General features: G+C 44.4%; 1 protein-coding gene across 1 annotated transcript in view; it reads right to left on the bottom strand.

Moving 5' to 3' along the window:
• hiw (MYC binding protein highwire) overlaps window positions 1–17,756 on the bottom strand; it is a 262,991-nt gene that overhangs the window by 174,862 nt on the left and 70,373 nt on the right. The window contains exons 22-25 of the mRNA XM_075688361.1: window positions 15,768–15,846; window positions 14,175–14,249; window positions 10,215–10,537; window positions 5,355–5,482 (exon numbers count right to left, since the gene is read on the bottom strand). Coding sequence (XP_075544476.1) covers window positions 5,355–5,482; window positions 10,215–10,537; window positions 14,175–14,249; window positions 15,768–15,846 — 605 coding nt within the window. The remainder of the gene's footprint in view (window positions 1–5,354; window positions 5,483–10,214; window positions 10,538–14,174; window positions 14,250–15,767; window positions 15,847–17,756) is intronic.

A 17,756-nucleotide genomic window follows, 5' to 3' on the forward strand; every position in this document is an offset into this window, starting at 1 on the left:
ATTATAGCTTCTTTCCAAGAAGATGGAACATACCCAGCGGCCCACATGACATTAAAAAGTGAGAGGAGTGTTTTCTGTGTTTCAGGATGGAGATACTTGATCATTTCATAAATGATGTGGTCACCACCTGGTGCTGAGCTGTTGCAACAAACAAGAGAACTTTTGAGCTCAGCTAAACTGAACGGGCAGTTGTAATCTTCATTGTGGGCACATTTCCGATGAAGGGGCTGTCGCTCTGCGCATTCTTTGAACTTCAGGAATGATTGTGCGCAATGAGATGCATTGGAGATATACAGTCGCTGACTGATTTTTCGGACTCCAAAAATTCGGACATGCTCGATTATTCGGTCTGCTTCGCTGCACCGCCATTCTCCCCGTAGACCATAATGTATAAAAACTGCCGAAAGTTCGGACACCTTGCACCCTCTCGTCTGATTTTTCGGACACTCCTTGAGCCAACTCGATCGAAAGCACCATGCACAGACTGTGACCGGTGCATGGTTCGACTTGCTGAACGCCATTTTTGTTTTGAACGGAGCCTCCTTGCTGTCCCACGAAGTGGCGCTACTACAAATCCCCGCTTATCATCATCGTTTCTGCCTGGTTCGTGGCTACAGCAGTTCTGGTCTCAGCTTAGTAAGCCATCTCAAGACAATCCAGCAGCTGATTTGTTTGTTTCCTTGTGCATGACGCTGCAAGTAGGCCACGTTTTTTGTTTGTGCGACTGCTATCGGTGTGGTGATGTTTGTTTTGTGTGCTGTGTCGAGGTTGCAGTGATGCAGTGTGGCATACAGAAACACAGCGTTAAGTGTCTAATGGCACCGACAGTGCCCGCGCCGACTGCGGTAGGGAATGCTGGCAAGCGAGTGCCGGGAGCCTAGGATTTGTCACCTTCCGATGTGCACCCCACTGATGCCGAAAGTGTTCTGCCGATACCTGTGCAGTGGTTCCGGACACCGTCTCATTTGACAGTTTCACAGGTGCTCACGCTGCTGTACTGACATGCGCAGAACTCGATGATGGCGAGATCATTCGTCAGGTTTCTGCTGCACCGCCGGACGATGACTCCGAGTCGGAAGATGACGCACCATGTGCTATGCTGCCGTCGCATGCGGAGCGTGCACAAGCAGTGACTGTGCTTTCAGCCGCCTATAGTGACGTACGACCCTCTCCAAGATTCAGGCTTATCTGATTGCGTGTAAACGGAACAGCGTGCAATGGAACATTCACGATTTCTTCAGCCCTACTGCCGAGCCCGAATAAGTGCATGGAAATAAAGGATTTCTTTTTTTCTTAATCTGCTTTTTCCGACACCTGTTTATTCGGACATTTCTGCAGTTCCCGTGAGGTCCGAATAAATGGTCGGCAACTGTATTCAAAGTGTTCACCCAGACAGTCTGCCTGATCTTTCAGGCCATCTCCTTGGGTACTTACTAAGAGTACGGGGTTCGTCTCTCGACCTTTTAGTTTATTCACCCTATTCCACACCTTCACCTCATCTTTGTAAAAATTTATGCCAAATATGCACCGCTCCCAGCTCTCTCCATTTGCATGTCGACGTGTTCTCCTGCCTTGTGATTTGACCTGTTTGAAATTAATAAGGTTTTCAACTGTTGGAGAATTGCAAAACAATCCCCAAGCTTTGTTTTGATTTTTGCATGCTTTTCGACATTCGTCATTCCACCATGGGATGCGACGATTCTTTGCCAGTCCGTTAAATTGCTTAATGCATTTTGTTGCAGCATCAATAATAAAACCAGTTAGGTATGCCACAGCATCGTCTATATTAAAATCAGAAATGTCATCCCCGCCTAAACATCTGCATTCTTGAAACAGTTCCCAGTTTGCTGATTTGAGGTTCCATCGAGGGAAATGCCGCAAGCATGCATCTGGTTTTGTTAGCTTTAATGTAATTGGGAAGTGGTCACTCCCATAGGGGTTCTTGAGAACAGACCACTCCAGTTACAAAAATAGTGAGCTTGAAACTATGCTCAAGTCTATGGATGAGTATGTTTTATGTGTAACATTGTAGTACGTTGGTTCTTTCATGTTCAATAAGCATGCACTGGAAGAAAACAGAAAATTTTCTATCAGGCACCCCTGTGCATCGGAACACGTGTCACCCCACAGGGGGCTATGTGCATTTAGATCACCAACGACTATATATGGCGGAGGATGATCATTGATGAAGCTTTCAAACTCTTTTAGTAAGTTGACAAGAAGGGGAGACATACATTGAGCTAACCGTGATTAGCTTACCAAATAGCACAGCTCGTATTGCAACTGCCTAGAGGGGGGTTCGAGATTTATTTGCTGACATGCAATGCCCTTATCGACTATTATGGCTACACCCCTCGAGGAGGTGAGTAGATCATCATGGTCTTTGCGGAAAGTGGCATATTGCCTTAGAAAGTTGGTCTGCATTAATTTTAGGTGTGTTTCTTGAACACACAGCAACTTCAGATTGTGTTTGTGCAGTAGTTTTCTAATCTCGTCGAGGTTATATAGGTTACGCCGAGGTCGAGGTTATGTCGAGGTCCTCGTACACTCCACTGTAGTATTTTTGTTTCCATTATGATAAACGTTTTGGTGCTGTGTGTTTAAGAGACTGAGATTAGTTCACGGGCCCTTTGGAGGTGCCGTGACGCAGGTTTTGTCTTTTTTGGAGCGATCAAGAGAGGCTCGCCGCTCCTTTGGTGCTGGTGGTGCCGTATGGCTGGTCGTTGTGTCCATCGCCTCTTGTGAGGCGCTGGACACGCGCTCTTCCGAGCGCTTTGTTTGACGTGAAGGCGTCGGCACGTTGGACAAGACCTCCGAGGCCACCTGCCTGGAGGTGGATGGCCCCTTTTGCTAGGTTGGTGGAGCAGCGCTAGCTGCAACCACTGCGGGGCAGCTGGCGTAACTGCGAACTCACTGCTTGTGAGTCGGACAGCCGCCGGAAGCCGTTGTGTCGCTGCCCCCTGACACGTCACATCAGCAAAGGCGTTCTTAGACAGGTATGAAACCTGCCTGCGCGCCTCCTTGAATGATATATTGTCTTTTACTTTGATTGTTACAATTTCTTTTTCTTTCTTCCAAGATGAACAGGACCGCGAGTACGTAGCGTGCTCCCCATCACAGTTCAAACAGTGGAGCGAGTTTTGACATGATTCAGAGAGGTGTTCATTAGCACTGCATTTCACACAAGTCTGACGGCCTCGGCAGTTCTGTGAACTGTGGCCAAATCGCTGGCACTTTAAGCATCGTAGGGGATTTGGGATGTACGGTCTCACTCGGATTTTCACATACCCTGTCTCGATAGTGTCGGGTAGGTTGCTTGAGCCAAATGTAAGTATTAGGTGCTTGGTATCAATTTCTTTTCGGTCACGCCTTATTTTAATTCTTCTGACATTGATCACATTCTGATCATTCCAACCCTCTAGAAGTTCGGCTTCAGAGAATTCTAGCAGATCAGCATTGGATACAACTCCACTGGTAGTATTCATGGTACGGTGTGGGGTCACTGTGACTGGAACACCCCCAAAAGATACAAGTTTGGACAGTTTTTCATGTTGTTTTTTGATCAAGGAGTTCTAGCAGAAGATCACCACCAACCATTTTCGATGCTTTGTATCCGGGACCGAAAACTTCCGTCAGAGATTTCGAGACTACGAAGGGTGAGATCATTCTCACCGTCTTCTCAGGCTTATCAGAGTGGATGACATGAAAGTGGGGAAAGTTCTGTGTACGATTGCCAAGAAAATTAGACATCTTCGGTGCGCCCTCGTTTTTAAGGGCAATCAGGAAGTGCGGGGAAAGAAGTTTCCATGAAAATACATAAAAATTCGGTAACAGCGCCGACCGCCCACCACGGAGCCCAACGAGGGGACACGGCAGAGCTTGCATACAGGCCTGCACAACGCTAGTCGTACGCCGTCACTATAACCAAATATGGTGTACCCAAGGTAGGATAGCCACACAAGGTTAACCCTTGCCGCTAAGGAGAAAGAAAGTAAATAGAAGAGAGAAGAAGACAGGAAAGGTCAGAAAGTGAGAGAGAAAGACAAAGATTTGAGGAGAGAGAGACAGGAAGAGGCAACTGCCGATTTCCCCCGGGTGGGTCAGTCCAGGGGTGCTGTCTACGTGAAGCAGAGGCCAAAGAAGTGTGTTGCCACCACCGGGTGGGCCTTAAAAGTCGGAATACCCGGCATCGGCTCAACCCCCAGGATCCCCCTTTGCCCGGACACGGCTAAGCCGCGCACAGCTACACACGGGAGAGTCCAACCCCCCTGTGCTCGGGTACATGGTGTCGCATCACACCAGATGCCTGCTGACACAGACGCCCCTGCGGGCTTATTTTGTTATATCCCGTTTCATTATAACAAGGTTCGAGTGTACTGCCAAATTAAAAAGCAATGTATTTGGGAAAAAATCATCCCCCAGATAATTTGTTCAACTTCATCTGCCCATCAAGATCAAATTAAGTTTGGTTGAGTGTACAGTCGACCGATTCTTTAACAGTACCACGCAAGCATCAACTGGCTGGCCAGCGAACGCCTTCTAATGGCATAAAACAACGAAATGAGCAAGAGCGAGAGAGATCAGCAAAAAAATCAACATGTTCTTGCTAATCTCGTTACTTCATGCCGTTAGAAGGTGCTGACTAGTCAACGCTCGTGCAGTACTGTTAAAAGAAATGGTCAACTGTACTTGTATGATGCGAACAAGTGAAGGGAAAAAGGGGTCATTTGCCTGAAATGTGTTGGGTGGGTGGCTAATTTTTCCCTTTAGTGAAACTCCCTTCACCTTGCTGATTTGCACAGAATCATATGCCACATTCACTGTTCAGCAAAATTTTAAAATATGTGAGGAAGATAGGACATGAACAGAAACATAGACACACACACACACCTTTTTGTTCACGTTATATGTCTTCCTTGTGCAGTTTAAAATTTTGCTGAATCTATGACTAGCCCAACAACATGCCATATTTCAGTATATGCCCTGTTCTTGAGCTTTAAGTCGTCGATTAATTCACCCTCACACCACGATCTGCTAGCCTCCTGGTTAGCTCAGCTGTCAAAGTGACTGCCCCAGAAAGGCATTGGTCCTGGATTCGATTCCCAGATCAGGTCATTTTTTTCAACCACAAAGCTTTCTTTCTGAGGATTTTCTTTTGTAGCTTCATGCTACAGTAGCACTGATGACAATTTCCCTTTCATGAATCTTGCTCCACCTTGCGAATTTCCACAGAGCTCATTTACCATGATGTGAACACCTGCTCTTGCCAGTTATGTATGATGTGAGCAGCAAGCAGGTGCTCTAGTAAAATTTTAATTTAAGAAACTAAATAAAAGTCACTGCATACAACTCACCCTGATAAGGGCAGTGTACTCTCCACGGCCACCAAAAAGGCCCACTCCTCCAAGCAGAATGTCAGTGTCAGCCATAACACGAATGGCCTCCACAGAATGTCCTGAATAGCCCCAGCCTCCCCCATGGCCTGTAAAAGACAAACAATGCTAGTTACGTACAAAGAGAGAGAAAGAGAGAGTACAAAGGATATGTCGGATCACAGCAAGGCAGTGACATAAAGATGAGAAACAGAAAAGAAAGACGTTTTCTTTCCTGCTTTCACTGATGTCTATGCTGTCTATGTTCAGTGGCCACTCAGTTGGCTGTGTGCAGCACATAACCATTGCAAGAAGGATTCTTCCCGACGGTGGGCAGCGGGAAAAATGCCGCAAACTGCATGTTTGTTTGTTTGTGTGCGTATGTGTGCGTGCATGTGTGTGTGCATGAAGCACACATCATTTATTTCTTTATGATCAATGGTACAAAGTGGATAGAATTTACAGAGAAAAGTATTCCATACTAGGATACAACAGTCCAAGGACTGCAAAGAGACCCACGATCAAAGTCACAAGGGTAATACTGAACCTTAATAGCCCTAAAAAGATAAGGACAGACATAGAAACGTGTGTCGTCGTTTCTATGTCTGTCCCTCCTCTTTAATGCTGTTGAGGTTCACAGTATGACAAGCCAACTAGCCCAAATCAATGTCCTACAGGGGTAAATTTACATGAATATGGCAGCAACACTACGAAAGAAGAAATAAGATAAAAATGTAAAAATCAGATTAAAATAAATCTGTACAATATACATGAATATAAAACAGGAAAAGTACAGAAATATACACAAGAAAACACAATTTGAGTTTATGCATTAAAGGGGACTGGAACTACTTTTTATTGTAGTCGAGAAATGCATTTGAAGTTAAATTAGATTCTTTCAGGGATACTTTGCCACAAAAAGTACTTCAATGCATTCAGCAGAAGCGGAGCTATGGGCAATCAAACATGTCCTTCGCAGTGCTTCCACTCCTTCTTCAATGCCTTGCACTGCGAAGGCTACAAAGGAGTGGGGCATGCCCACAATCCTCCACCTACTGAACATCACCGCGGCCACGCAGTCCATATCTGAGTTTAGATGTTCACATAGACGCCACTATTTCCGATTTTGGCGCCTACAACGCACCAAACGCAGTTGTCCTCAGCAAGCCACAGTGCTCTCAGTCAACAGACTCATCGCAACACTCCGTGGCGTCCGCAGTACCCACAATACGTAGCAGACCACAGCTACATGGCACTGCAGTTCGTACGCGCAGCATTTGCTTTGTGTACGACAGGACTAGAGTGCGCGCTCGCGCTCATATACTCCCGTCTGGCTGTGCTACATTGTGCAGACTGGCTTTGTCCTGCACTAGCTTGACCAATGGATAGTAGACACATCCAAATTGTGCATTTTGAAGTGCTGTTAATAGCTCAATACAAAGTGAAGTCTGCTAAGGCATCTAAAAAGGAGCAGCCAGGAGTGACTGTACTGACAAGCGTTCATGTGGTCTGACATTAAATTTCACGTGGTTTGAGGCTATTTGACTGCTCGAAACTAGTCGAAATTAGCAAGACCTGATGGCTACAACACCGATAAGCAGGGTGGCCAAAGTTTAATTTCTATGCTGGCGGCCAGCGCTGAGCATGAGCACACGATAGTTGGCTTCCTCCGGAGATACGCAATTATTATAGAAGCTCAAAAGCACTTTTCGCTCACTTCAGCCTGTTTATAAAACTGTATCAATAAATATACACAGTAACAGTGGGAAGAAGTGCACTGATCCAAACACCCTTCTTGATTGATGTCAATTATTGGCCAATAGCAGCCGCATATGGGAATCTGCTATATTACAACATACAGCATGCAGAAAAGAGTGAGGAGCAGGCTTCTGTTGAGAAGAGAATGTTTAAGAAAAAAGCAATTTCACACTCCGTTTGTGAGCTCCACGTGCCGTGCATGACTGCAAAACTTGACTGAGATGTTCACAGCAATGCAAGCTATCCATGAATAGTGTTTTTTCACTAAGCCCGAGGGGCAGTTCAGGACCCCTTTAAGAAGAAAGGCCTTGAGAGCTCTTTTAAATGAAAATAGCAATGTTAGCGACTTTATGTGCAGTGGTAGGTGATTCCAAAGAGATATTGCAAGAAATGGCAGAGTTTTCATGCCATAATTGTTATACACAAGTGGCTTTAATAAAGTTATGTTGGATGCAAAACGAATGTTATTGGTATTGTGCAATAAAACCTTGCTAATAAGTTCAAAGGGCAGTTCATCATAATTTAATCTTAAAATATAAAGTAGTAATGCAGTACTGAAACAACTTACACATGAATAAAATGCTAAATTCATGGAGCAATGGAGCAATGGAACAGCGCTCGTATGGTGCGTACTGTGTGTAATACTGCGGAAAGCCTGGTTTTCGATTTGGTGCAAAGATGGAGAGTGACAATGGTATGCGTCTCCCCAGGCGACTATTCCATATGTTATATGACTATGGATAAAACAGAAGTAAAGAGATAAAAGTGCATTAGTTGAAAAATACGGCAAAGCCTTGATTAATGCACGAATCCCAAACGCAGTTTTTTTCTTAGCGTGAATTAACACACAAGCTGAAATCGAGATTGGAATCAAGGTAGACTACAAGAAATAATGCACTTAAGATGCAGGTCTGTGATTTCTGTGTTAATTATGCCAGATGAGCGAGGAGTGAAGTTAGATAAAGCATGATCTAAAAGAGTGAGGGTGTCGTGACAGCCACACCTGGTGTGAGTATTATACAAGCACCCAAAACCCCATCCCATAAAACAATTTGTGTAAGCAGAATATATACTCGCATTAGTACCCAATAAATTTATGTTCATATGACCTTCTATCAATATATTTTTGCCCTCGAAACCCAGTCTGCTAAGAACAGTTTCATAAGCAGATATGAATTCGGCTACAGAGGATGATGGCGAATGATATATGCTAGCTAGAATGAAGTTTTTACGATCAAGTGTGAAATAAAGCTGCTCAATTTCCAGCCAGAGTGATTCGCAAAGAGCAGCATCACTGCAAAAATCAAGTCTAAGGGTATAGCTTATTTCAGGAGAAATAAAAATGGGGGAGCCATCATGAGCATCAGAGTCATGATGACAATACTCAGTTTTGTAAGACTTAGGTTTACCGCCCACAGCTCTGGTTGATCGCCCATCCCTTTAAGGGAGAATTCGGCAATTAGAGCAGTCAATTCAGTCAAAGCTTTTGATACTTTTTCCCCCTCCTCGCCATTCACAGCTGTTGCCTTACTATATGGGGAAGTAGTTGGAAATATGGAATAGGAGTTAAGAAAACCAAAGTTTTCTATTGTGTTGTCAACAAAAATCGGGTAGAAAATGGGACTTCAGGAGGTGCACCATTGCAATGTAGATCGTGCGACCTTACATTGACGCAATGCTGCCATCTTGGTACTGTCATAAAGAGGGGAGATCAGAGCTTCAGACAGCCGCAACACATATTTCGCCGTGCAAAACTAAAAGCAGAAGAAGCCAGTGAAAAGACACAAGAACTGTTGTTGCAATTCACTACTGCTGCCATGTGCACACAAGAAGTGCTCCTATTGGCTGATTCTGGATTAGAACCATTGACAGAAATTTGGTGCATGCTTTGACAGCGGCAAGCTGCATGTTTCTTTATTTTGGCGACGTTCGTCAACCACGGTGGGCTGCAATGCTCGCTCCCGTTTTTTTCTTTAATGCCTCCAAAACAAAAAATAACTGTTGGTTGCACCATTAAAAATGGCAGATTGGTCACATTAAAAATAATAATAACAAAGGTTAAAAAAAAACTTATTTTTGTGTATGGCCTTGGGCACAGGGAGCTAACAGCTACAGATGACGAGGCCGTGCCTGTACCATCTACTCCAACAGCTACCTCACCAACTCAAACAAGCGCCGCTTCATTTAGATTTCAACACTGCATTGATTCTGGTTTTCCGTTCTTTTCCTTTTTTTTTTTCTGTTTTCCTCAATCGTCAAGAAGCTTAAAATGGCATCAACTCCACTCTCAATGTCTGCACTAAAGAAGGTGTTGTAAAGCGAGGTAACTAAATGCCGGACAATTACTTGTTGCGAAGACACCTGCAATAATTTGGCTGTGAGAGCAGGGTTGACCTTTATTTAACGTTGCCAGGTGATGGAGATTTGGTACATTCATAGACCAAATGCGTGAAAATGGTTAAAATACAGACTTAACAAGTCATATGCAAGGGCACATACATGCAGCAACCCGTTGACAAGTTTTTCTGGCTTATTTGCTCAATAAAGACATTTATTTTATGCTAGTGCCATCTTCGCAACAGCCAAGCTTCCCAATGCAACTTGGGATTTTTTTTTTTCTTAGAAGCCAAGCAAGTAACTGCGCCAAATGTAACATTTAACTGTGTAGACCATAAAATGCTACCTTCCTGGGAAATCTTAATGCAAAATCTATTTTCTAAGTGTTTAAGCGAAATATACGCATCCCTGAACAGTGATAAAGAGTGGTCAAACAAGTGGTGTCTGTGAAGCCTATGTTTCAACAGGGGGTTAGATCTTTGTCACGGTTCCCTTGCCAAACTTTGGCTCCAGCGTAATCCGCAACCACTGTTGATCACATCATCTCCATCTTACTGTGTACGTCTGCACTAATAAGCTGGAATATAGCAGGTCCTTTATGCCTCTACACTGTAGCACATCCTAGAACTTCCAGAAACTGATAAAAATCTTGCACTCTTCAAACCAACACGCTGCTACGCCGAAGGCAAAGGGGCTTTGCACTGCTTAGCAAACAGAGGTTGCAAAGATTCTTGTTGATGCACTTACTCTCAAAGCGGTTGACAATGGAGAAGTCTTCACGGGAGTATGCTCGGGCAAGGCTCTGCTGACGTGCTTGCTCGATATCTTCGCGCACGCTGAGGTCCTTTTCCTGGGCAGCCGTCAGCACATCGAGAGCTCCGAGCAGGTTGAGTGCTGCTTGGCAACGCCCCACTGGGTGCCCTGCAACCCCTGGCAGGCTCAGCTCGGGACCCAGGAACAGTGGCAATGGCACAGCCTGATTCAAGAGACCTTCGGGCGACGTCTGCAATGGCACGGCCTCACTCCACACAATGCTGTGCCAGCTCAACTCGAGTGTCTTCTGGTTGAGGCTAGAGGGAAGAGTTGAGGGGACACGGGGGCGCAAGAAAAATGCAGAGACAGTGAAGGAACGCTCACAACTTTCTCACCTTCTGTACAAAAACAGGTGTGCGATGGTGAAAACCAGCCCCACTACACAGCTATAAATGCAAAATGTTACATCCATTCCACTATGGACACCATATAGTGAAAGTAACATAGGCACATGAGGAAATGCACTTCTAGTGCACTTGCCTGGCTTTGACAAATCAGCAGGCAGGGCCAAATTTGGTGCTGTTAGGAATGGCCTGCCGAGGTGGCAACATGCAAGTTTCCTCAGCCAGCTGCAGCAGCGAGCGTTGCAAGCTTCCCCGAAAAGAACCATGGAAGCCTATCACAATTGCTGTGGCGACTCATTTCGTAGGGACCTCGAGGTGCCGCTTCAACACCCCCTCGGCACCGTTGTGACTAAACGCGATCGGCGGACCAGCTATTGTTACTGAACCCGCCACCGCTGACATGGTCTCTCTGCAGCAAGAAGAGCTTCTCTAACAAAAGGGTGCTTTGCGGTATGTGGGCCCCAGGATTCGTCACAGTCTGCTGATACACGTGGCGACTACAGGGCGCAAGACAATGGACAACCGGTGGCCATGCTGTGGGGGTCAGCTCGGAGAATAAGACGCGCCTTTCAAGACTCAAGATAATGGACAACCGACAGGTTGACTGCGTTGACGTTTGACGCTGCGAATCAGCGGTGAACTTCCATTTCCCTCACTTAGGGATCTAGGGAGCACGGAGAGTTTATAAGCGGCTGTTTGTCGGCTGCTAGGGTGTGCTCGTCAGTGTGCTCGTGAGCAGTGTGCTTGTGCTCGAGAAGTAATGTGTTTGGAGCTTCGTGCTCGCCTGTTGTATGCTTCGTCTTGCATGCTCCATTTGGGAGCCACGCTAGACTGTCGGATGTATCTCTTGTTTAAAATGTAAATACTGCAAATAAATCCTGTACGCCTAGTCCTGTCCCCCCAAGTTCCTCCCTACGACCTACAACCCTTACAAATGGTAGAAGCGACGAGATCGTCCGACAACTCTTACAGTGCACACCAGTTCACGGGGCTTGATCTCATGAATCGTCACCGGTTAGGTCTTGAAGCCCAATATAGATCAACCTATTAACAACATTTGGTGAGCTTAATGTCAGTGAGATTTTTAAACTGTGATTACGAGATTTCCTTTCTTTTTTTTGTGTGTCACTGCAAGTGGCACAAATAGATGTGTGTGTGCTTACGTCGTTCTGTTTGCTCCCACTACAGTAGAACCTCGTTGATATGTGTTACAGAAAAAAAAAAACCACGAAAAATATATTAACTGGGAAAACACATGCTTTTCAGTAACTGAAGCAATTTCCAAACTAAACCTCAATGTAAAGCAAAGAATTATAGGTTAAAACATCAATGTAAAGCAAAGCATTATGGGTTAGTTTATTATATGATTAGCATTAGCATTATATGATTAGTTTATTTCCTTTTTTATTGTTATTCATGAATGAAGAGTGCATATATACCAACACAAAAGATTTTTTTCTCACTTTACGGTCACTCTAGAAAAATTACGGTAAATTTTTTTTGAATAAGTCCCTAAGAAGAATTGTAATAGGCAATAAAAAAATAATCGACCCTGGGCGGTCGCATATGGTGAAAAAAATCAACCCTAAAAGGGTTAAAGGGCCCCTAAACCACCCAGAGGTCGAAACTTAGTTGTGGTGTTGCAGTTGTGCATGAGTCTACAACGAACATGTCACCGTGAGAATTTTTTGAAACGGTCCCATAATAGGGGAGTTGCACGCATTTGATGATCGAAATGCGCCCCTCGGTCATTTCGCTCTTTCCTTTGCTACGTTTCGTTCTTCAGCTAGTCTCTCCTCCACACCGAGTTCTCCGCCAAATGCCACTTGACATACGTCACTGCCAAAGCGCTTTTCAAAACGCTGTCCACTCTCAATTACCAGGTCTCCATGCTTCTTGGCTACTCGCTGTCACTGCCATACTGGCCCATGCTCCTGCTAAGTGTGTCGCTATGGACCCTGTGTTGCGCGCACATGTGTTGCGCGTCAGGCATTGTGCAGGGCGTCATTATGAGAAATCTGGTGTTGTGTCCTTTTGTTTTTCCAGTCTGTGCGTTTGTATCCAAGCGTCGCACACTGATGCCTTCTAGCCATCGCAAATCACTGTCGGACTCTGTTCGCATAGCTAATCAAACTGCTAAGCATGACTGTTGGAACGCGAGCAATCTGGCACTTATGGTGCAGGCCATAGTCATTGATTCGCAAGCACGCACAAGCAAGCAACATGACGAGGAAGAGCAGGGAGCACGCGCACCTGCTAGGGATTAACCGGAAGTCGTAGGTTTTTGTTTGACCAATCAACATAGTCTGCTCCTGGTGACATGACGACGAGTGCTGTGGATACCAGAAAGGCTCGGAGAAGAGCACAAAATCGTTATTTGATTTTATGGTGTGCCCGTGGCGCGTAACGCTGCCGCATTTGGCATCGTTGATTGTGATGGCATCCTGAACTTGATGCGCATGTTTACTTGAAATGTTTTTAAAAAGTATCGGAGGGGGGTTAGGGGCCCTTTAAAGGGGCATGAGCCATTCATTGCCTTACGTGATAGACACACACACACACACACACACACACACCTATATGTATGTATATATGTATATATATATATATATATATATATATATATATATATATATATAAATTTATTTGACAGGAAACGATTTTAAGGATGTATCCACTCGCCCTATAGCGAGTGGGATACATGGCATTTAGCAACTTTAGATGGGGTAATACCTCAGTCTGTATTTTAGACTGATCGGCGGCCTCTTCTCCGCTAAATACTTCGTTTCTGTCATTGTAATGGGGAGGCCACATTTACAAAGGCATGAGCCACTACTTAAGGGAATATGAGCCCATCATTGTGTTAGGTGACGGCCACATTTAATAACAGAGGTGATAAGTGAATGTGTTTGCATACCTATCGATGACCACTGATCAGGAAAATAAATATGTTCGTACCTTTGTTCAAAATTCTGTGATCCCTCTGTGTCATGCGCTAAACAGCTTCGCTGGTCACCGACCTTCACAGAGTGAAATGACTCACGAATTTTTATTTCATTTTTTATTTATTATTTATTTGTTTATTTATTTATTTACAGCGCCACCCTTAAATCTGAGGTTTACTGCTTTACTACATTCTCATGTCTGCAGACTACCTTCCCGTTGAGTTTCTAAGCTTCCTGTTCAGCCATCATCTTCTTTGGACAGAAAAGAAGCCTGCGTCGTTTTTACTTCAATACTGTCTTTGTGCAGCTGTCTTTTTTGCCGGCTTCATCAGAAATGGAATGAGGCTTAAGATAAGATGGCCACTGTCTGCTTAGCTGTCCACTTAGCTGTCCATGGCAAGTATTGAAACACCGCCTTTGAAGGAAAGTTTGTGAGACTGAGACTTCACAACTCAAACTAATAACGTAGGGTACTAGAAAGAAATGAACACAGGGCATGACTGCAGATCACTGAAGAGCTGGTGTTCTGAGGCAATAAAGCTATTGCAGTGCAGTAAGTGAAGACCACATAAGACAGCTTTTCTGAAACAAATGTAATATCTCACCTCCACAGTACGCTGTAGATGCTATCAAGGCAAACAGCATGGTTCCTGAGGTCTACTTGGTCTGCCGAGTTAAACCTAGAAACAAACATGTTTGGTTCTTATAGAAGTGAATTTTCATAACTGCAGAGGGGAAAAAAGAAAATATAATACCAGTACTGAAGAAGTCTGAGCAATCTTGAATCACCACAATGCATGCAGGAAGTGACACATGACAATTAACACCAGATTAACAACAGAGGTGAGTCACACAATGTCTAGTTCCATTTTACAAAACAGTGTTTTGCTAACCTCATAAGCCAAACAAAACCAAGACCCCTAAGCCTCAAGACAAATTCTCATCCCACAGAAAGTCCTGGCACTATTTACCTACGTGCTCAGAATTACAGTTAAACCTTGAGATAACGAAGTCGGTAAAATTGCGTTGTTGTATCGAAATTTCATTCTATTGAAATACGACCTTTTATGCAAATAAGTACAGTCGCCAATTTATTCTTCTTACACGGAAAGGGGCCGCAGAATTTTCTCAATTATTAGGCAATCAAAAAAAGCAAATTCGAATGAGAAAACAATTCATTTTGATAAATTTGGGAGTCGGCGACGAATTATACAAATTTATGCCACATATGTCGACGACATCTTCTCAGCGGTACGAATTAAGTGAAGCCAGACATGCTTTCACTTGCACTCTGCCCTTGCCACTGTTAGCGCTGTCCGCACTAGGACGACGCTATCAGGAAAAGTGCCAGCAGTGGAGAGCGAATGCTTCGTCTGCCTCTCACTCCAACAGGTCAACAAAACTCGAGATTATGCAACTTCCAATACTAAATGCGTAGCAAGACAGCTTACATGGTGCCATGCTGTCTTGACCCGCCCACTCTTTGCATACACGGCAGATTACCTCCAAAGCAGGGTGCGCAGCTGCGTATTCGCTCGGCCATGCTTAAAGGCATGCGCAGCCATGGCTGAGGTGCGTGCCAACTTACACCCGCACCCTCGCGCCTGCTTGATCACGTTACCGTGAGCTCGCTCCCCTCCCCCTCTTTCTCTTTGCTCCAGCAGGAAAGCGGCACTCATGAAGCCACCATCTTTCTTCGTTCCCCCTCGCACACTTTCACTCGCGCTTCAAGCACACAGTACACGGAGCGCAATAGGATCTTATTGCAGTTGGATTTTATACGAAACATTGCAGCTCCACTGCAGCGGTCTCTCTTGTCGCATGATTTGAGAGGTGCATTTGTAAACAGCCACCTGCATTTCAATCATTAGACTATCTGAATCCACGGAAGTTTCCATTTATTATTTTGGCATTCCTTTGCGGTGGCAGTGAAACTTCGTCATAATGAAATGGCATACAAACACACTTCGTTATACTGAGGTTTTAAATACATGGTGTGCTATGGACAAGAGGCTAACAAAAGTTAAATACTTCGTTATATCGAGGATTTCATTATATTGATGTTCGTTATATCAAGGTTAACTGTATTACTCAGAACTCAATCAGGACTTAAGAAAAGATGTGAAAGAATAGTCTAACAATACTTCACTTTGAAAAAAGAAACACTCAATTCATTCAAATTCCAAAAGAGTCCTAACCCTTTGCAGCTGCCATCAGCACGATTGATCATTAGGCACTTGAACTTGGACGCTTGTTCGGTGTCTTTTGAAATGATTCCTGGAATGACAGTCATACACAATGATTAGTCAAATCATGCAGTACTGGTAAACATAACGTTAATGTTCAGGTTGCCAGCCACCATTTAAGCCACTAACCGAGTTGACCACACAGATCAAGATCAATGCTGAAAAGTCATGTTTCCAGCAAGGAAAACTTAGCTGAGTTAGTGATCTTAATGCAGCAACATTTGCCTTGTCATGGCAAATAAAACATTTACTGTGTGCAAACTTCTCCTTCTGGACAACTATAAACCAGTACAATTGTGGTCCATCCTTTGGCGATAACTGTGTGACATATATATTTACTTCAATGGCAATTTCCCACAAGAACAGTGATAGAAAGACCAGGTTGGTGGTTTGAAATGATAGCATTGCTGTAATGCGCAGGTGCTTGGCCACTCTACTGTGAGCATGGGAATAAATTACTACAAAACTAGAGGAATACCACTGGACATGCTCCCACTGCTCACAGCCGCCATTAGATGGCCACACACAAAAGGGCATAATAAATATTATTCTGCAAAGGAAAGGATGGTCACCTGAGGCCACTTCCTATGTCAGTCACATCAGGGCATAACCTTCAGAGGACACTGACTGGCCAAGCCCGTGGGCAGAATGCTTGTAAGTCCAGTGAGGCAATTAACTGGATGCTAAATCACACTAAAGTGATACATAATCACCAAGAGTGATCACACAAGAATATGGTTAAGTTTTTGCATAAAAAAAGCATAAAAGCATGCTTCATGTAACTGTCTGATTCCATTCTCGTATAGCATTATATTCTTTGGTCTAGATTATGTGCTCCAATTTTGGGTCATGCAAACTCCCAATAATTTAAGCAACAATCTTGGCTGCAGAAAAATTTCCAGTTAACATTACCTGACCACAGTCAGTCAATGTAAGCATGACTGTATAGTGTATCGTTGTGCTACAGAGGTGGCCTATACAGAAACACTAAAAAGAAAAGAGACGAACACAGAACACAGTTTGTTTATTCACTTATGCTTGTCATACATACATACATTTATTAGACAGTAAAAAACCACAAGCACAAAGATGCAGCTAAAAAATTGTGATAGCAAAGTAACAAAAATGAAACCACATAGAAAATTGATAAGCGAAGCAGATGCTTCAAAGACATTGTGCAAGTTACCATATTTATTCGGATCTAGGCTGACAGTTCTTTTTTTTTTTTAATAATCATATTACAAACTCTAGCGTTGGCTTAGATTCGAGGACGTTAAAAAGCGTGCCAGTTCTTTATTGAAACTGCTAAATATGGTGCATAGCTAGCGCCATCTAGAAAAGTCAGTATCACAGCCGCTACTAGCCATGCCAGTAGCCAACCGTACACAAGCAAGGTCGCCATTTTGAGCTGTGTCGTGTCGGCCGTATCAGTGTGCGGCATGGTGTTATCGCGATGGCACCAAGCCGGAGATGCCACTACAGTGCCGCTTTCAAGCGAAAAGTTGTGACAGCCGCAGAGGCATCGTCGAACCTTCAAGCTGGGCGGGACTTTGGTGTCGACAAGAAAAATGTCCGTCGTTAGAGAGGACAATGACAGCAACTTTTTGCGTGCGCCGCAACGAGGATGGCATTTAGCAGACCAAAGAAAGGCTGTCACCACGAAGAGGAGACAGTTTTGGCCGACTTTGTTCGGACACAGAGAGCAGCTGCCCTTCCAGTGACAACAGAAGTGCTCCAAGCAAAAGCTAGGGAACCTTCGAGGGAGCGAGGCCTAATGCCAAAGGATTTCAAAGCCAGCCAGGGCTGGCTTCAGAAATTCATGAAGCGCTTCAGCTTCAGCCTCCGATGCCGCACTTCAATCACCCAGAAGCTGCCAAGCGATTTTGAAGAAAAGCTGATAGCTTTTCAGCGCTACGTGCTGCGAAAGAGAGACGCGGCAGG

The sequence above is a fragment of the Dermacentor variabilis genome, chromosome 4 (assembly GCF_050947875.1).
Source record: "Dermacentor variabilis isolate Ectoservices chromosome 4, ASM5094787v1, whole genome shotgun sequence".
NCBI classification, from domain to species: domain Eukaryota; kingdom Metazoa; phylum Arthropoda; class Arachnida; order Ixodida; family Ixodidae; genus Dermacentor; species Dermacentor variabilis.